This window comes from Planococcus citri, chromosome 3, assembly GCF_950023065.1.
Source record: "Planococcus citri chromosome 3, ihPlaCitr1.1, whole genome shotgun sequence".
Classification (NCBI taxonomy): domain Eukaryota; kingdom Metazoa; phylum Arthropoda; class Insecta; order Hemiptera; family Pseudococcidae; genus Planococcus; species Planococcus citri.
Genome location: NC_088679.1, coordinates 32,334,551 through 32,355,481, shown reverse-complemented (window position 1 = coordinate 32,355,481; position 20,931 = coordinate 32,334,551). Strand labels below are relative to the sequence as shown.

The following is a 20,931-nucleotide window of genomic DNA, read 5'->3' as shown; positions in this document are numbered from 1 at the left end:
CCATAATTTTCAGATACTTCTTACAAATCTATTATTTTTAATTTTATATAATTTTCATAATGTTTTTAGTATTACATAGATGTACCTAGACCTACTGACATAGGTAACTATGTAGATCTCTTCTTACTTCTAATTGATATATCTCAAACTATTCATTTATTTGCTGCTCAACATCATGATTTGTTATGTTTTTCAATCAAGTTTTTTTATTTTATCAAAGTTTCATAATTTTATTTGTTATTTTTAAAGCTGGAAATATTAGTCCATTTATTCAAGGTTGACACCATTAATATTCATTTTATTATAGTGAGAATACTATTCTCAAGACAAATTCCAATTGTCCAAAATGATAATTATCAAGTTCGATCGGGTGCCTTCTAACTCTCTATAAAGGTGTAGAGGTTCTATAATTTAGGTTCTATAATTTACATTTAGTAACCAACCCCCAAACAGTTTTTCAGAAATTTATCATGTTCGTGATTGAGGTGTACATGCCGTTTGTTTTTCAAATTTCAATAAATTTGATTAGATTTTTAATAATTTTAATTTTCACTTATTTAAATTTTAAAATAATAAGTTTGTTTTAATTAATGTGAATAAAATTCGATTTCAGCCAATAACTATTATTTTAGAAACGTACCACATTACAAGGTGATCAAAACCATATCATTTCTAACCTAATATGCAGAGATAGATAGAAGGGGGCTGAACTGGGCATAAACCTCAACATTCTGAATCAGAACTTTAAAATGCATCTACACAGCTGCCATCTCAGTTAGAATTGGTTGTTGAGGAATTAGAATCTCAACAACAGCTAACAAGTGGAAGAAGTTACAGCTTCTAATGGTATAGGTACTAATAGAATACACATACAGAGTAGCGTAAAAGTTAGTACATATACCGATTTTCAAATTTCAATTTCAAAAAGTTTTAGTTTTTTTGTAAAAAAAATCAAAAACTAAACATACTAGAAAAAAAAACATTAAGATTACGTCGATTGGAAATTTAATTCTCTTCAATTTTCATCAACCTCATTTTTCCATATTAGAATGGTTCGTTCCGCCTCCAGACCAATTTTTATAAAAAGCAGTTTGCAAATTAAAAATCCGTCTGGAGGGGAAATGAAGCATTGTATGGAAAATTGAGATCGATGAAAATTGTAGAGAATTAATTTCTAATCCGCATAATGTCGTTGGTTTTTTTTCTAGGATGCTTATATGTTTTTGATTGTTTTACAAAAAACTAAAACTTTTTAATTAGAAAATCACAATACTAACTTTAGCGCCACTCTTTGTATCTACTTTTTCCCTCACGAATACTATTCTATTTAACAACATTAATTGTGAAAGGTAGGCAGGTGGACTGATTCCAAAATGGAAAAATTGTAAGTTAATTGAAGACAATGCCCTTTAGTAAAGCAAAGTTCAAAACTAAGGCTCGAAGATGGGTTTTAAATTTTAATTACTGTCCAGTTCAACAACAAGTACACAGAGATATTTACAATGCAAATCATTCTTGCTGCTGCAAAAGACGACGATACAATATGTGAAGGGGTGCTTCGAAACTGCAATTATCAGCCTAGAAGAGACAATTCCACCAGACAACAATTCAGAAGGCAATGACGCCAATGTCGACTCTTTCATCCAGTAGGCAATCTTTGTTTTTCATACTTACATCCGCTAACATATACTAGAACACCAAAAATGTATTCAGACATTCAGAAGTACCTACAAATTACAATGCTTCATGTAGCTGCTTTACCTGATACAAAGCCTTACAAATTATTCATTATTGTTTTTTGTTTAAAATATTCGTTTTCCACGTTTTTTTAAAAGGGATCAATTTTAATTTTTAATTTCCAATTTTTATAATTTAACTCATTTCAAAAATCACGAATGTCCATTTCTATTCCAAAAAAGCTTGCTGGAGAGTTTTCATTTCTTTTAAATATTATTTTCTATTTTTTAATTTTTTAAAAATATTTTCAATTATTTTAATTGGAGACGTATTCAAATTTTGATCTCTAATTGATGATTCAAATTTTATATTCTATATTTTCATTTGATTTTTTGCATTCCCTTGGGGAAAGTCTCTCTAGAATTTTCAAAGTCTGCACCTCCTTGAATGCGGAGAAAATTGATAGCGTCTGCTACAGTATACAACTCAATGGCTGAGCAGCTAATTTTACAGACATTTTTGAATTCCCATAATTAACATGTTCATTGGTCAATTTATTTTAAAAACGAAGGCAAACTGCTTTTTGATCCTGTTGTATAAGTAAAAGTGCAATACCTATACTTCCATTCATTATTCAAATTCACTGACATCAGTTTCATATAATTATGATTTCATTGAATTTTGTAGTGGAAATTTAAAACAAGTGCTACTGACTGTTAGTGATAAATAAACCAAAGAAACTACATATTTTACAATACTTCGTCTTCCTACCAAGCTTTTATCTTGATATTATGAATTTGGTGATTGGTCACTTCCTTTATTGGGCAAATTTTCGAGTGGAATTGGAATAGGTAGCCCCTTTCTGAAGAATTTTTTTTCCGTTTTTGATACCTACTGCAAATAAAAAAGAAAAAATAACATTATATTACAAATCAGAATGCAGGAAACATAAAAAACATTACCCACTTTACTTTTGAACTAAGCTTTTGAACTTTTGAAGTATGATGACGGACCTGCCCTCCGCCGGTCCACCGTTTTTTAAAATCTGAAATGGCCATTCGTAGCCATCCCATCCGTTGGTAATTTGTTAAAAATCAGAAAAATGAAAATGGACGTCATTTCGTTCGTTCGCGTCTGAAAATTCAAATTTTTCATTTCCCTTTCCTCTTCCTCCCTTTCCTCTTCCTCCCTTTCCCTTCACCGTTCTTTTCCATCTGCAGTCTCTGCAACTGAAGCTGACAAAATTACCCAATCATTTCACTTGGTAATTTATCATCTTACCGATTACAACAGTGATTTCAATTCTTTGAAAAAAAAAACAAACAAAAACAAAGCATTTTGATTTTTGATTTTGAATTTGAATTGATAATTACTTTACTGATCTTGTCAAAAAAAAAAACTCCACTCGCCGATGGTTTTTTCAAGAAATAGATACACCCATCGAACAAAATTTAGTATCACCACGAAACCTCAACTTTAAAACATCAATACTGCAAATTTTCAAAACTTGAAATCATGAAGTTTCGAGCTAAGCTGTTGGAAGCCGGTTCCATGCGTCAGTTTTCAAGTGAGCATTAAATCTTTACGAATTCAGCATGCATTTGTTCGTATAAAAAGCATTTTGTACCATTATTTCCTACATTACAGATATCATCACAACGTTATCGAAATTGGCTAAAAACTGTGTTCTCAGGATATGTGCAGATCGTTTATATTTTATTGTCCCTGAAGAGCACAGTATTCCTTATAAAATATCAGTCTGGTGTATTTTACACAAGAATGAATTCTTCAATGCGTACGAAATGGTAGGAGATACAGACAAGAATGAAATTTACTTGAACTTCAACTCGGGTACGATTGGTTTTTCGCTGAATTGATGGTTTGGTTTGTTTCTCTATCATCTTCTGTGGTATTTTTCAGATATGTTGGCAGCTTCTTGTGGTTCAATCAGAGGAGGAGGCAGTAGCGTTGTTTCGTTGAAAATTAAACTTACTCATAAAGTATCTCCTTGTATTACATTAGAATTGGAACTGGTAAGACTGTTTAGTTTTATTATTCATTTTGAAGATCATTTGTAGTACCTAATCAGAGTCTTGAGTTTTCACATATATCTTCATTGTTTGCAGGCGTCTTCGAATTCAAATTCTCAAATGTGTATTTACGATGTTCCGGTAACTTTGGTATCGAAACAAGACTGGGTTGATTATCAAGAACCAGAAATTGATAACTTTAATGTAATTATTTATTCGTGGATGCAGTTTAGACTGAAATTATTCGTTCAATTTCGATATACGTAAATTAATCTAGTATTTTTACAGATAAGTACACAGATGCCAAACACGAGGGTTCTCAAGAATATAGTCGATAAGCTGAAAAAAATCAATAATAAAGTCATCATCAACGCTACAACCGATGGTGCTCTTTCATTACTGGTTAAAGCTACAACTGCAACGATTGAAACACATTTTAAAGACTTGAACGTTCAATCATCTAATACTTCAGGTACTTATTGGAAAAACTGTCCTCGTAATTTTACTACATCATACCATCGTTGACCGTTGTGAATAATTACTAATTAGATATTCTGATTGTAGAAGATTCAGCATCGGTTTGTGTGGATATCAGAAAATTGTCTCAATTCCTTACGTGCGATGCAATCAATCCCAGCACAATGGTTTGCAACATTGTCACCAATCATATGCTGAATTTATGTTTGAGCCATACCGGATTCCAATTAAAATATTATCTTTTAGGAATTGATGAATGAGAATTACGTTTGTTTTCCATTCTATCTGTGATAATCTCTTGTTCAAAATTAAAAATTATTTATTTGTATGTACTAACTAATGTTTGTTCCAAAATCCGAGTTGTTTTTGTACTCTTGTGAATATTGTTTATGTATTGTATTTTAATTACTTGCTCGGTGTTTCTTTTTCCTATAATTTGAAACTTTAAAAAAAAAATTGTTACCAAATAAAATCAGTTTTAATAGTCAGTGTTTCCTTTCAAAAATTTTTTTCGTTTATGAAAAAACATCAACTGTTTCTGAGAAAACAACGGTTTGAAAAATACTCCCTTCCAAGCTCCAAACCAACTTCCTCGTCTCATCAGCATAAAAAATAAAATGAAATGAATCAGACAAATTCGCAATTTTAAAAAAATATATAATTTTCCAACAAACACGTTTAATACATTAATCAAGGAATTACACAAAAGAAATAAAAGCTTTACAAATAAATAATCCAAACAGGATACGTTTCATGTGCTTCTTGACTCATACAAATTCAACTTGTTCGTTGGCTACTGTGTAAGTAAAATTAAAAAGCAAATGATAGACAGCTATCACTTAAAAACCAATGTACAAAAATAGAAAAAAAAAATATCCCGACTTTTGATTTTTATTTATATTTTTTTTTTTGTCGTAAAATAAATTTGTAATTATACGAGAGCTACAACACATGGAAAAGTTCACGCTGCTGGAGGAATTTTCTGGGTACCAGGTATATTAACACGCTTTGGTTAAGTTAAATCATTCATTCACCTGTAAATAAAAAAAAATTACAACCTCAGTAACAGAAAATTCATGCTTGATTCTTAAAATTAAGAGTAAAAAAAAAAACATAAAAAAGTACATAAAAATTATTTAAATCATACCTTTGTTCGAACATCAGCTTTAAGATCTCATCGAGAACTTGCTCTTTTCAGACTGTAACAACAAATAAAAATACATCATTAATTGAATATACTATTCTTTCGACAACATGGAAATAACAATTAAACTTAATCGTATCCTCAACACCATAATTTAGTAAATAATTCGATTATTTTTTCATAACCGTCACCTAAGCCACCATTAATCGTTTCACAGTACACCAATGTAATGTATTAGGTACCTATATCTAACGAATGTAACGTACATTACACCAAACAAGATGAAAACAACCACCAGAAAATAGTGTACATAGTTCATTCTGATTCTGATCTAGTCTGGTTAAAATTTTCACTACTATTTTGACATTTGTACTGCCCAGGTGTCTCGGTTACGTAACCTAATTTCTACATTTAATTTAAACGACCTTAACACTAAGATAAATGATTTTGGATTTCACTCTTCTCTTATATATCGTCAAAGAGCAGGAAACAATTACACGTGATTCACACAAGCTCAAGTGCCCAGAACGTACTACATTTCTAAGTAAAATATAAAGAGCTTGGCAACTCAAAAGCACAATACGCAACATAACTTCGGCAAAATAAACAAAAAAAAAGGAAAAAAACATATTCATGCTAACTAAAAAAAAAATCTAATCAATTTCTCATTCGAAATGAAATAATTTCAAATACTTGTATCGTAGGTACGTAGAAAAAAAAATAATAACAAAAGTTAAAACATGCTCATTACCTGTATCGTTGAAGACGTTGCAAGTTGCAACGAAGGGGTTGAAAACCTCTGGAATAATTGTTCGCCCGATTGTTTTAGAGCTTTAAGTTTTGATAACGGTGGGGTTCTTTTAACACCCCCACGCTACAGAAACAAGAAAATTCTCTTTAAATATACACATTGAAAAATTAATACCGATTTTTTTTTGCGTTCGGTTCAGTGCAAAGAACACGCATCTGAATCAAAATAGTATTACCACCGTTTCAGGAGGTTCGCGCAACAGCACTAGGCCTATATATCGGTGCTCAAAGGTATGAGAGGCGGCATCAGCAGCAGCAGCAACTGCGGCTCGCATTAATTATTAAACGTACTAAACAGCTCTATAGTTATTGAAGATGAGCTCATAATATCATAGTTAATCATCTTCTTCGTTAGAGTAAAATACAACACTACGAGTACGTTGCAGCTGGTCAATTATTGTGATCGTGCAATACAGGCTGGTTAACGTAGGTAGGTAATAACACAAAAATCATTTTTTTTTTTTTCAAAACGTTATATTACATTTCTCCAAATTCATCGATCGTTTTTCAAAAATTCGTAAATATAAAAGCGTTATTCGAAATAGTATGAGAAAAACAAAAAAAAAACGAGAATTATAATAAAATGTCATGTAGACGCGTTTTAATAAAATAAATCTTAACATAGGCTGACTAATCGTCCATTTATCGAGTATATCGAGAGTGGTAAATAATTAGGGGGAGAAAAAATTTGTGCGATTGGTGAGAGCATATCGCTATTAAGCATAAGTCATTGAACACGATACATTTCTTAGCATGTTAAATAAATACTCTATATACAATGAGAAGAAGAAAAAAAAACTGTCAGGTAGTACCGAATTTTTCAACGATATAAGGTGCGTTCATGATTGTCTGTAACTAACCGTAATAAAAGTTACGGTCTGTTACAGAAAAGTAAAATACAAGAATTCTTATGGCGTAGTTCACGTTGTCCGTAACCGTAACTTTTTGTTTTACAGAAAAGAACAAAGAAAATTACAGAAAAGTAAAAAAATTTTTACTTTTCTGTAACAAGCCGTAAGAGTTACGGACAATCATAAACGCACCTATAGTTTGATACCTTTCATCGGGTGATTCAGCAGCTCACAACACACAAATGTGAACAGAATTATCAAATTGAGATTTCGAAGAAGCATTGAAAAAAATTATGTAGAGAAAAATTATAAATTGTAAAATTTCCCACCAAAGAACTTCAATATTTTTTTTTTCACAAAGAAGCTCAGTTTTTGAAGAATTTGAGGCAGGGGATAAAAGTTGAACTTCTGAACTTGAATCAGAGAGAATATCAAAAAATAAGTTTTGCTTTCTTAAAAAAATTTCATTTTTTTTTTTGGTACCTACTACCTAGAATTGTTTGTTGACCCAAAAAATTTACTTTTTATTCATAAAAAGTGATTATTATTTTTCAAAAAATTTCTTTCTACGACGAACAAAGAGTCTTAAGAAAAAAATTAATGAGGAAAAATTGCAACTCATGAGATTTTTTATCAGGTACTTACATATCTATATCTACGTCCAATTCGTTTTCAACTAAAACGTAAAGTTTTTGAAATATTTGTGATAGAAGGTAGAAGTTGAACTTCATCGTCTGGATTTTGAGCAAAAATATCTCGAAAACCAAGTTTTTTAGAGAAATACCTACTTGATAGAACTTTTCTGATGGAAAATTCGCTCATTACAATTTTTTTTTTCGTTGGACCTTTGATTGCCCAAAAAATCAAATTTTGTACATTAAGTAATGTTCGCTTTATTCCATAAAAATCAATTTTTGACAAAAAAATCAATCAATTTTTCAGGTAAACGAAGGATCTTACCAAAAAAATGAACTGAAACGAAATTTTTGTATGAAAAAATTCCTACAAGCGAGGCAAAAAAATACTTACACCAAAACGGGTCGTTTCTCATTTATTTTAAACATTTTTTCAAAGTTTAATAGGATTTAGCTTGGGAAAAAATGTATAGGAAAAATTTTTGATTTTTTTGTTTTATGTTTAACCTCTTCCCCTCATCCCCTTGAGTGATTGAAGTTTGAAAAATTTGATTTTTTTTTCATTCAAGTGGTAAGTATTGAATATCTTAAACCATGAAAATGAAAAAAAAATAGAATAACTCGAACATTTTGAAATTTTTTTATTATGTTTCATTAAGATCATTGAGCCATAATTTTTTGCATAAAAAAAATTGAAAAAATAGATACAAAGTTGGTTAGTTTTTGTCTGAAGGTTTGAAAAATTAAATTTTCAAGATATTTGCAACCAAAAATGAAAAACAAAATTTTTAAACTGAGGCAAAAATATCTCAAAAATCTCAAGTTTCCAAGAGAAAAATGTAACAAACCCTATCGATAGGAATTAAGAATCCGGGAGGTGAAGGTGAAAATATTAGATCTTATCAGGTCGCAAATCTAACCCGGCCAAAATTTTGAGAAATGACTGGATCTGATCAGACCTGATCAAATCGAGAAGGTCTAATCAGATCTGATCAGAAATAGTGAACCAAGGAGGAAAATATTTATTGCATCTGATCAGATCTGATCTCATCCATCCTGATCAAGTCAAGAAGACCTTATCAGATCTGATTAGAAATGCCAAACTAAGGGAGAAATATTGCATCAGATCATGACTTAACAGATCTAAAACTAGCCCAAAATTCTGAGGAATGTTCGGATCTGATCAGTACAGATCTCCAGATCCGATCAAGTCAAAAAGGTCTGTTCAACTTTGATTAGATGTGTTGAATTAAAGAGGAAAATATTGAATCTGATCAAATCTGAATAGATCTAATCCGATGAAAATTCTAAGGAATATCTGGATCAACGTTGATCAGTAATAATCTTCATTTTTTAAGAAATCGAGTCACAAAGCTTTCTCACTTCATGACTTTATTTCAAATACGAGTAAGTTAAACACAGAAAAGGTGAAATTTTACACAAGCAACTTTCAAATAAAAATAAAAAATAAAATAAAAAAATTTCAACCCACAAAAATTGAATCCAAAAAAAATCCAAAATTTGACAAAATCGCCCTTTCAAAATCTCAAATTTGACAATACATAAATTATCTACACTTGTACATACGATGAGCATTAATCACCCAATGAACTTGGCAGCAAACTACACAACCATGAACACTCAATTCACCAGGAATCACTAATCGTATACCAGTACTTACCGACAGAGGAAAGAAATTATACATAAAATTCTCACTTTCAAAATTACCTATCAAATATACCTATACTAGATACGTACAAAATCGTTAAAGAAAACATCGAAAATCCGCTATAAAAATTACACGTCGATACACACTGGTAAGGTAATAATCAAACATAAAAATACTTATGTAAATGTAGAGTGACTGTACATCGAAGAAAATTCCATGCTTCTTTAATAAAGAAAGAAAAATTAATAAATAAATCAGAAATAAAAAATATGTTAACGATGAAAATCACGCTCGAAGAATTCGCATAACCGTTATTTCGATGGTTAAAAAAAAATATGTTTGGATATTATTTTCACAAATAATCACAGACGTGTTAATAATTATTATGTAAGTTGATATGGTATCTACATTTTTAATAAGTGAAAAAAAGAAAAACACTTTGGAAGTAAAATTAGATCAAAAGCTAGATCTTGATATTTAAAACACTTTTTTTCACTCGAGAATTCGAAGAAAAGAAAAATCGATCAACGAAAATAAACTCGCTATAAATTTGAATAACCTCAAAAGGATACTACGTAGAACTAAGCTGAGAAAAAAATACTTCAATTCATCTCCTCAAAAACATATTTTTGATATGCAATAATCTCAAATCTAAATTTCGAAAATACTCCCTACCTCAGTCCATAATTAAACGAATTTTGACTAGTGCAGCACAAACTTTTGATTTCTCAAAAAAGTGCACGTATATACCCAAGTTGCAGAAAAAATTTGAATAGCAACAAGAAAAATATTTCCGATTAGTTACCTAAGACCGATTGAATCATCGACTCGAAAATTAGACTTGAAAAATCGAATTATAAAACGGTAAATTCAAAATTGAATTGTCGATCAATCAGTTTCTAAATTGAATACTCGATAGGTACTTAATTCATCACAGAAAATAATTGATTGGTTTTCATAATCGATCTCAATAAGTCGGTATGTCTATTGAAAATATTCCTCACTCATCCTCTCCTCAAGAGACAAATAAGGTAAAAATGATAAAATAAAATAATCAATCGCAGTCGATAAACGTCATCAGAACATGATAAGAGATTAAAACGAATTTTAAAAAGTATTAAGCCAACAAAAGCTTATCGATAACAAAAAATACCGAACTTTTTTTTCATAAATCATTTAAAATGAAATTCTGGTAACGACACAGTCAAAATTTATCCTTCTACAGGGTGTTTGTTAAGTGGATCACGAGCTTTCAGATTTGGATGCGTACAGTCATAGGTCGGTGTTACCTTTAACGACGAAAGAAATTTCGAAAAACATGTTTCTTGTCAGTAAAATTAGAGGAATTATTAGCAGTTGAAAAAATTATTACAAATATGAACAGAGGTGAAAATGGGGGGGGGGGTTAGACTACTAAGATAGATCAATTTCAATTTCATTCAAAATTTGATATAGCCCTGCAAAAAAAATTTGAGAATTTACACAAGCTGAAATTTTATGAAAAAAAAATTTTCAAAAGGCACATTTTTTTGAAAAAAATCAAAATTTGATCAAAATTGAGCGAGTAATATAAAAGTTTGATTTCTATTTTACATGTTTTCCACCTCTAAAATCGATTGATGGTAGTTTAAAAGGTTCTGGAGCCTTTCATCAAAGTTCTGGATTTTTTCAATTTTGAGAAAATTGTCCTACTTGAAAAGGGCTAAAATGAAAATCAGCACTTATGAACCAGGATTACACATTTTTGCGGCCATTTTTGATTGATTTTTGCACAAATTTTCCCAAACTGTTTCTACCTGTTCAAATTTCGATTTTCATTTTGTTTTTTTCGAGATGTAAGAAATTCAAAACATTTGTCGAAGGCTCCTGAATAGCTCAAGAGGGTCGATCGATCGTTCTGAAAATTTTTAAATTTAAATGGGCAGAAACAGATTTTGAAAATTTGTGTCTAAACGACCAAGAAGAGGTGTAGCTACACTTTAAGGAAGCTAACGAATTTCATTCTAACCTTTTTTCATGGCAATTTTTTAAAAATTGGAAAATCAAAAATTCCACTAGGCTCCAGAATGGACTGAAACCGTCACCAATTGATGATAATTAAATTTTTGGCCACTGGGAGGGGGGGGGACAGAGACAGACTCAAATTTTCATCCCCTTTTTTCGACACTATTTCACAACAATTTTTTCATGCGTTATCTCACTTTCCAAAAAAAAAAAAAATTGAAAATCAAACCACAAAAAAAGTTAGAAAATCAATTCGCAAAATATCAGAAATTTTGTCATTTCAACGTCAAATTGAACTCCTCCAATTTTAGAGAAAGGCAACTCAATCATTCAACATGGTTTCTTAAAATGGCACCCAATCACATCTAAATCCTAAGCAATACATCCAGATCCACTCACCAGACACCCTGAGCTCCTGTAACACTACATAGTTTAAATTAAAATCTAAAAATTTTAACGTTCGTTTTACCGAACGACATACAAAGTAGGTACAGCCACTTTACAAAAAAAATTTTTAAAAATATATAGAGGGAAAAGAGAAGATAAAAATAAATAAAATGTAAAAAAAAAAGACATCGTAACACAACAATCCTATAAAAGAGGAAACCCTCAGAATTACACATTATCACAATATAATAACTATATTTTAGTTGTTGATTCCTAACGCGTTGAACAATTTCTTTTTCAAACTTGCTTGCAACACATCAGACGGTGTTCTTTGCACACGACTAACCTCATCCTCGTTCTGTGACAGAAAAGAAAAACAACACAAAAAAATAACAAAAGCCCGCCAAAAAGTCAATTTCTTTCAAGATCATGACAAGAAAAAAAACATATTTTTTTCAAAACAGGAAAAAAATGAAAGGTATTGCAGTTGTATAGAGGCTAATATTAGATAAGAGGCCTGTAATACGAGTAGTAGTATAGGTATGTAGTACCATCGAAACACGCAGCATCGAACGCATACGTTAATGATTTACAGATTCATTAAGTTCCATACGTTAAAATGAACCCATAAAATTCAGTGATCGATTCGCATCACTGATACGTAATCGATTGAAAAAAAAAAAATTAACAGCCTACGTCTTGAACGTCACACCAAGAAAACATGGCCAAGCGACAAGACTTCATTACAAGCGCCACTCGGTCAAAAAAACAAAGCGTTAGCGCTATCGTGTACCAAAGTAAAAGAAAAAAAAGTAAAAAAAAAAACAATACAGAATATTATATAAAAAAGCATCAACGTATACAAAAAAGGCTATGTGCTTTAATGATGGTGCAATTGGCATATCGGAGTGTTAAAGTGCAAAATAGGAAAGAGAAAAAATAGGTAAAGGGAGCTGAGCGGGAAATATCTCGCTGTATGAATACGTACCTCTTCATTAGCACCAGTCTCATATTCTAACGATTCCCTTGATCCGATCAGTTTACTCGATCTGATACTCCTTCTATCTCCGGCATTACCTCCGCCGCCCAAGATTTGTGCGACTTTAGTCTGTTTCACGATATTATCCAAAGCCTAAACATAAGCCTCGTTTAAATACGCGCCATTTTTCGGAGTTGCCAACCCCGGAGGGAGTGAGGGAGAACCTCGGATAATTCAGGGGCTTCTTTATCAATCATTTTCATTTATAGGGATTGAATTGTATATCGTATTTAGTGCATTTTTGAATCTACAGGTTTAATGAAAATTTAACTTGAGAAATGCACCTTGATACATATAAGGCCATCGATTGTTTAAAATTCTGAAAAATATTGAGTACAGTAGGGCCCAAGTTACATTTTATGCTACTCTGAAATATCGTATTTTCAAAAATGGACAGTTTTAATGGAAGAGGTACCCCTCCCTGTAGGTACCTACACTTCCTAATTTGAGAGAAATTTTTCCCTACTTTTGGTTGACACATTTTTCCAAACTGAAAAATAAGAAGAATCGTACCAAATTTTTTCAGAAAAAAGTTAATCTACAAATAAGTAACCAAAAAAATTATGAGACGTAAACAAAACGTGTCAATACACGAGAAAAAAAATTACAAAAAAGCCAAAATATTTTATTAAGAATTGTTGTCAGAAAAATGAGACTATTTCGCAACTTTCGGCAGTTTTTGACACAAATGTGAGAATTTTTTGACAATATCGGACAAAAAAAGCAAAAATTTGACCATTTTAGTGAAAGCCAGAGATATTTTACCAAAAGTTGGCAAAAAAGCCAGAATTGTACAAAACTATGTTTAAAAAAAACTTTTTTTCATTTTAAAGCAGGTTTTTTTTCTTGTTTAAAACTGTGGGGGGGGGGGGGGGTAAAACGTGTTTTAAACATGTTTAAAATGAGGGGCTTCATGGAAAAGGGGTCTTGGTCAATTTTTTTTCTACCAGCAAACATTTTCCAATTTTTTTTTTTTTTTTTTTTTTTTTAACGGAAGAACACTTTAATATCACTGAATATGGTGAAATTAATTTTTAAAAAAATTTTAATACGATCATTCAAAATTGTAAAAGAAAAAAAACAAAAAAATTACTAAGGCCCCTTTTCCATGGAACCCCACAAATGTGTTTCAAACAGAAATTCATTTGTTTTGAATTGAATTTTTCAAATATCTGTTATCCAGTCATCAATTTTTAAGATGTGACGTCATAAAGCAGCTACATATAAGGCTCAAGAAATATTGAAAAATTGAAATCAAAACACAAAATTTTTCTAAAAAAGTACAGGAAGAATGTCAATGATTTTTGGCAAAAAGTAAGCTCTTTAAGACTTTTTGGAAATTACTGTCAAAAAGTGAGACTTTTTTGCAACTTTTTGGTAAAAACAGTGACTTTTTTGGAAAACGTTGACGAAGAGTGACTTCGCAGTTCTTTAAAACAAAGCAAGATTTTTGGGCAACTTTTGGAAAAAAAAGTGAGGCATTGGAAATTTTGCAAAGAATTTTCAGCATTTTTGGCAAGAAACAACACTTTTGGTTGGACTTTTAACTTTCAAGCAAATTTCTGGGAAAAAAATTTGAGGTTTCTTGAAATAATTTGAACAAAGCGATAATTTGCAATAATTTTTTACAAAAAAGTGAAACCTTCTAGTAATTTTTAGCAGTTTTAGTTCTTAAAAAAAATTTTCTAGAAATTTAGTAAAAAACGAAAAAGTTTGCCAATGATTTTTGGCAAAAGTAAGATCTTTAAGACTTTTTGGAAATTGCTATCAAAAACTGAAACTTTTTTGCCACTTTTTGTTTGAAAAATAGTGACTTTTTTGGAAAATATTGACAAAGAGCGAGACGTTGATAATTTGGCAAAAATCAAGGTTTTTTTGGCAATTCTTTTCAACAAAGCAAGACTTTTTTTTAATGATTTTGGGCAATTTTGGGGGAAAAAGTTGGACATTGGAAATTTTGCAAAGAATTTTTTAGCAATTTTTGCCAAGAAATAGCACTTTTGGTAATTTTGACAAAAGTCGTAACTTTTGACTATTTTTGGGAAAAAGTGAGACTTCGACAATTTCAGTCAAAAACAGGGCTTCTTGTAACTGTAGCGCTAAGAAGTAGACTCGAGATTTGAAAAAATTTAATTTTTAAAAATTCAAGAAAAAGTGTTATTTTAGGAAGTAAATTAAAAAAAAAAATTTTAGTATCTTTGGTAATTTAGTTATTTGAAAACGAAAAGTAACCTAGTCCGAGTCCTGAAAGAATCAAGTTTGACAAAAATGGGTGTACCTATTGTAAAAATCCCAAAAAAAAATGATCAGGTGTTCCAAAATATCACGATTCAATATTTTTATTTTGAAAAATTTAGAAAAATAGCTAGAAATTTACTAAATTATTTCGATTTTTTTTAAAAATTGACAATAATGACCATAAAATTGGGACCACTGTATTCCAAAATTAAATTTTGTAAGGAGATTTCAGGGACTTTTTTAAAAATTCGGGTTGGCAACTCGATTATTTTTCATGCTTTAGCTCGCACGCTCGCACGCACGTGCACTACGCTGCATCGATAGATACAAGCCATAAAAGGCCATCACGTCAAAAGAAAAGCTACTACTCCGGGTATGGTATCATGTCGTATATAATACGTCTAATGACTCGATCCTTTATTTTCCTACCTCTTTTCTAGACCTCAGAGCGCAATCTTCTAAGGTTTCGGCCGCTTCGTATTTGCCTTGTCGACGATACAACGCACCCAAATTTTTCAACGTCGTTGTGACCGTAGGTGAGTCTACTTTCGCAGCCTTGTGCCAACCGCCATATTCGCCATAAGGGGCATTACCGGCGCTACGATTCTTATTCTCTTCTCTTTCTTCGGCCACTTGCCATATAGGCTTGTTGTCACCTAAAAAAACAAAACACAACAAGTTAGTCACCAACTATTACCTGTTACTGTTTTCAGAGGTTAAGCCTGACAATTTAAGGGAAAACTTTTCGCGACGACCAACTTAATCTCTAATATGTTATTAAATTACACAGATAGAAAGTTGTACATAAATCGTAACACTAGCGAAGTCCTTGTTTTTTCCTATCTAAATTTATTATACACGAGGGAAACACACTACACTTTTAAAGCGCACAATGAAATAAAAAAAAAAATGCAACTAAAACAAAAAAAAAACAACCTCTGAAAACAATCAACAGCAAGTCGGTGGTGATGTTCTACAAAAAAATTTCAAAAAAAATAAAAAGCTCTACACGTACCAATAATTATTTATCAAATTCGATGTCAATTTCACATTACTCGTTACAATGTTTATACATACATCCAGTACACAGGTCAAAAACGTAATAAAGTCAAAATAAGATAAAAATTTTTATTGAAAATGAAAACAAAAAAAAAAGTAATGAAAACAATACACATACATACATATTTCACGTATGTGCGCTTATAATTAAAATATTTTTTAAAAAAGCATAGGCGATAATGAACTAAAATATATAGGTACCTACACAAAAAATACACAGGCTAAAACATTCTTGTGCCAATTTACAAATAAATCCATTATAAGAAAAAATACAGCCAAGAAAGCATAATATATTCATATTAAAAAAAAAAACAGTCCAATAACGAAGGAATAAAAAAAAAAAAAAAAAAAAAAAAAACATCTCATCCACCCAAAATCTTTACTTCCTAATTAATTAGAATTTATCCTACGCATTAACAGACCGTATACAAGGAACTCCGCATTATTTTTACTAGCTAGGTATTAGGTAAGTGATAAAAGAAAAAAATAGATATAATAAATCGACGATATTATAATTATGTGTATCGTGCTAAATACGATAATAATCGGCAATCACTTAAAGCAGACATTTTATAAACAATCGATACCGAGATTAAGAAAGATATCGGTTGAAAATGATGTTTGAATTTCAGGGCAGGGGTGATAAAATTTATGTAATTTAAGCAATAATGTTTACACCTGAACTAAGTTTCTGTACCACATAATGCACGGGTCTTTTTCCAAAAGGAATACCTTGGGTAATCCTAACGTTTTCAATACCTAAATATTATACAGGATGGTTCAGTATGTTTTCAAAATATTTGATTAGCTGGTATCCTGAACTGTCTTTCAAGATCCCATCAAAAATCGTAAAAATTGAAAACATTCGTACTTTTTTCAGGCTTTTTGAAAAACATTGCACGACTGAGTCTGGCAAGAACATGCAGTAAAATCAACTCAAAAAAACGTAGTAGAAATTCAAAATTTTTCAATAAGTACATGACCCTCTCCCTCCCATCCCTCAATTTTCTATCAAACAAAGGTTCAAATTTTTGAAATTTTGATCCAAAAAAATGAAAGTATGTAGATACATATATTCTAACAAATTTTCAAGATATCTATTCCTTCCAAAAATTTTTATAAAAGATCATTATTCCTGGAACTTCGATGAAATTTTACATGCAGCATGTCCAAGAGGGCCAAAAATACTCAAACTTTCAAATTTTTGGTGGGAAGAGGGAAGAGAAAGGGGGAAATAGTTATAAAAAATTTCAAATTTTCGCTCTTTGAGATTATTAATGACAACTTTTTTGTACACTCTGTTATTCTCTTTTCCAAATTGAAAATTGTATGTCTTGAAAAGTGATAGTCTTGAAATTCTGTTACTTTTATTTTCTTGAAAAAGGTGAAAAAGAGTGCAGTACATTAAGATAGGTCTTTATTTTTATTTTTTTAGAAATCTACCCTCTGGCGATAGGTAATTAAAAGTTCAAAAAATCACAAAACGATATTATTTTAAGGGAAAAACTATTACTTACTCGGATTTTTTTCATTTTTATTATTTTTATTTTAATTATTTTATCAATTAGAGAACTCCTGAACCTGACAAAAATGAATTTTGGGCGTCTGTAATAGTTTAAATATATTTAATGCTGTGAAAAAAATGTTGAAACATTTGAGGAAATTTTTCAATTTTTCAAACTTTAACTACAAGGTGCCTGGTCAATCGTAAAAATGAAAAATGAAGACTTTTTAATCACTTGAGGAATGAGGATGACCAAATTCTCACGTTTGGATGAACTTTAAAAAAAAAAAAAAAAATAGGTAGGTACGTAGGTTTCAAATTCTACTTTGATCTGAAAAAAATGATGAAAAAATTCCATCACGTAAGATTTTTCACATTTTTAGAGTTGATAACACTTCAGCGACTTGCTGAAATAATTTGGCCATTATTTTTTGCTCAAATTTCAAAACAGCTGAACACCTCATTGGTTACTTTTCACAAGTTCTCAAGTTTTTTCGAATCGAAATAAAAATATGTAGCATACTTATCATTTTCTATATTTCATTTTTTTTTAAATGACCACGAAATTCAAAAAAAATCAAAGTTAGAAAACAATCAACGATGCAAGTGTCTTTAATTGATATCAACCCATCTTATTGCATCAATTTTCTCAACTTAGTTCAGATGTAAACCAGGTAGAAACTCATAAAACACGAAACTAAAAAAATACAATACTAAAACGAGTATTCAATTTTCCTAAATTAGAAATAAAAATGAAAAAAGAATTATCTATTTTGGAAAATCGAACGCGTGAGATCAATAGATTCTCAAATCAGGAATGTTCGTTTCACTTGAACTCGGAAAAATCTGAACAGTGTTTAGTGGAATCTCATTTTTATTTTCCAAGATTCAGAATTTATTGGACGAGTAATTTAAAAAAAATTTGATTATAGAATCACTAATCAATTTTTAAAGACAATATACGAATATATGTATGTACTCAATTCAATTATTAAGGGACAAATAATACTTATCTAAGATTTGAAGAAAAAAAATTATTTTGCTATTTTTGTCATTTTACATTTCAGCATGTTCATCTCAAAATATAATTCAACTCATCTTGCTGTAAAATTGATTCATTTTTTATGCTTCTAAGCTTGAATGAATTTAAGTAAATTCTCTTAAAAAATGCCCCAACTTAACAAATCAAGTTTTTTTTTTAAAGGAACAAGACCACGATGAAACAAACACATTTATTAATACTGATAACTCAGATCACAACAAAGCACACCCCAGTTAAAAAATTCAGAACACTTTTCAGGTAATTCTAAAATACACCCATTCAAAAAAAAATCATCACGTTCGAATTTCCAAAACGAAACCTCTCATTTAAAAAAACAACTAACCAAGATTGCGAAAACAGAGATTACTACGTAAAATACACAGGAAAAAAAACAGATCTACGTATTCTATCTACTAACAACCCTTACTTATTGAAAACTCATTCAAAAGGCATTCAGGCAACGTAGGTAGTAGGTACGTATAATAACACGAGCCAATCAAGTCGGCCTAGGTAACTTAATGAATGACATGTAGGTATTCATCGCGTTAAAAAAAAATTAATCATTCAAAAGACGAATAAAAAGAGAAAAATATTTAAAATATAAATAAAGGATAAAAAAAACACATCCGTAAAAAATGTAGTTACAAAAAATTCACACAATGGAATGTTTTTTCTCTTTAACCACAGTTCGAGGAATGAACACCTGAGAAATATTTCACTTTTTTTAGAAAAAAGTTGTCAAATTAAAAATGAAAAAATAAACACAGGTAAAAGAAGGGGCAAAATATTCGCTAAGCGTCATTAAATTTGTCCATCCAGGAAGAAAAAAAAAATCATTTAAAAACTATATACATTTATACAGCACATTGTCAAGTTTATAAACTATACAGAAAATCAGAATACACAGTCGGTCGTCTTTTTTTGTTTTCCTTCATCTGATTAGCCGAGAAAAAAATATAAAACGTTTCCCTTTTACCGCAGGCTGAAGGGGGGTAAGTGTAAAGCTATGTTCGGGGACTACAAAGCGTAAATTTGACTCTTACCGTCGATGGTTCCGAATTCTTTTTCGTGAGCTCGGGTCAATACTTGTTTGTAAAGAATTTCGGCTTCTTTGTATTTGCCTTGTTTTAAGAAACACGAAGCTAAATTATTTTTGGTTTTCGCCACGTTCGGATCGTCTGGTCCTAGTTTTATTTCGTATATTTCCAACGCTCGTTGATAATATCTTTCTACTTCTTCGTATTTGCCCTGGAAAATTATCGAAATTAGACATTCGTCTCTTCGAACATATCAAAGCTGACGTAAACCAACATTATAGTACAGTACCTGATTCTGACACAATAACGCCAGATTATTCAGTTGTTTCGCAACATCCGGGTGATCTTTTCCTAATACTTTTTCGCGTATTTCTAACGCTCTTTTGCAAAGCGGCTCGGCTTCTTTGTATTTTCCGCGTTTACCATACAATACGGCTAAATTGTTTAATGTCGCTGCCACCTGTCGAAAATAACAATAAATATCAGCTAATTAGACACTGTGAAATACACATTAGCAGTTGATAAATGTTTCGAATAAGCGTACGATAAATTTTTCGAATAATTTACTCAACTTCAGCTCTACGTAAGCATACTTACAGCAGGATGATTTTCTCCTAAAGTCTTTTCTCTAATAGCCAATGCATCGTTTAATAAATTAGCAGCTTCTTTGTACTTGTTCTGATCACTGGAAACAATACAATGAAGAAAATTAGCAACGTTGTCATGTGGCTTGGTAAGAATGAATATCTTAATGATTAATTGAAGTTCGGTAAGCGACGAGTATCAAGGAAGAGTCAGAGGATCAAAATTGAACAATACATATATGATATCATTTTACTTCTTCTAGCAGCAAAAATTATGGCAATCACAGATCAATACGTCAGGAAACCTCATTAAACTTGACAAAACATTGATTAAAATTTACTCAAGAATGTTAAGTTGATTTCAAAAAAATTGGTAGGTAAAATAATTTCAAAAATTGAAAAAACATTAATTGAACATTTTCAAAAACTCAAGTTTTTTTTACATAATTTTACACGCTTACTAATTTAAAAATTTGTACAAAATTTCAAACAAATTTCAAAATTTTGTAAATGATTATAAAACGACATCTGTTTCCTAAAAAGGACTAAAACTCGATGAAATGTCTCGTTCATAAAATCTTGCCAAAACCGCCGGAAATGTCTCAAAATGTAAGAGAAATGTTGAGGTCAAATATTCTCAGTTGAATGAAAATTTGTTAAAAACTGTAGAAGTATAATAAAATTTATGAAGCTGGCTCCTCAGTCCTCAGTTATTGAAAATTACCATAAATTGATAAGAAATCA

The 20,931-nt window shown here is 30.7% G+C and overlaps 2 protein-coding genes across 5 annotated transcripts in view; one reads left to right on the top strand and one right to left on the bottom strand.

The window, feature by feature from the left end:
* Window positions 1-2,939: 2,939 nt before the first annotated feature.
* Window positions 2,940-4,666, top strand: Hus1-like (Hus1-like checkpoint clamp component). Of its 2 annotated transcripts, none has more exons than XM_065356883.1 (6): window positions 2,940-3,244; window positions 3,325-3,528; window positions 3,598-3,710; window positions 3,804-3,911; window positions 3,996-4,179; window positions 4,275-4,666. In XM_065356883.1, exons 1-6 carry the CDS (start codon window positions 3,193-3,195, stop codon window positions 4,442-4,444), a joined length of 831 nt encoding a protein of 276 aa, XP_065212955.1. In that variant the 5' UTR covers window positions 2,940-3,192; the 3' UTR covers window positions 4,445-4,666. The 2 variants fall into 2 exon arrangements, with proteins under 2 accessions (XP_065212955.1, XP_065212954.1); XM_065356882.1 differs by having other exon boundaries at window positions 2,948-3,244; window positions 4,272-4,666.
* Window positions 4,667-4,820: 154 nt separating this feature from the next.
* Klc (kinesin light chain) overlaps window positions 4,821-20,931 on the bottom strand; it is a 35,415-nt gene continuing 19,304 nt past the window's right edge. Inside the window, exons 8-15 of one of the 3 annotated variants that reach the window (XM_065357754.1) lie at window positions 20,201-20,288; window positions 19,893-20,063; window positions 19,610-19,814; window positions 15,391-15,617; window positions 12,673-12,816; window positions 6,080-6,202; window positions 5,332-5,383; window positions 4,821-5,218 (exon numbers count right to left, since the gene is read on the bottom strand). In XM_065357754.1, coding sequence (XP_065213826.1) covers window positions 5,351-5,383; window positions 6,080-6,202; window positions 12,673-12,816; window positions 15,391-15,617; window positions 19,610-19,814; window positions 19,893-20,063; window positions 20,201-20,288 — 991 coding nt within the window. In that variant the 3' untranslated portion in view covers window positions 4,821-5,218; window positions 5,332-5,350. Of the gene's footprint in view, window positions 5,219-5,331; window positions 5,384-6,079; window positions 6,203-6,548; window positions 12,043-12,672; window positions 12,817-15,390; window positions 15,618-19,609; window positions 19,815-19,892; window positions 20,064-20,200; window positions 20,289-20,931 lie in introns of those variants that run through there. The other 2 variants (XM_065357755.1, XM_065357756.1) reach the window with 2 other exon arrangements.

Coding starts and splice junctions, on each gene's coding strand:
- Hus1-like (XM_065356882.1), top strand. CDS start 3,193: ATGAAGTTTCGAGCTAAGCTGTTGGAAGCCGGTTCCATGCGTCAGTTT. Junction 3,245..3,324: donor TTCCATGCGTCAGTTTTCAA/GTGAGCATTAAA, acceptor CCTACATTACAG/ATATCATCACAACGTTATCG. Junction 4,180..4,271: donor TCAATCATCTAATACTTCAG/GTACTTATTGGA, acceptor TTCTGATTGTAG/AAGATTCAGCATCGGTTTGT.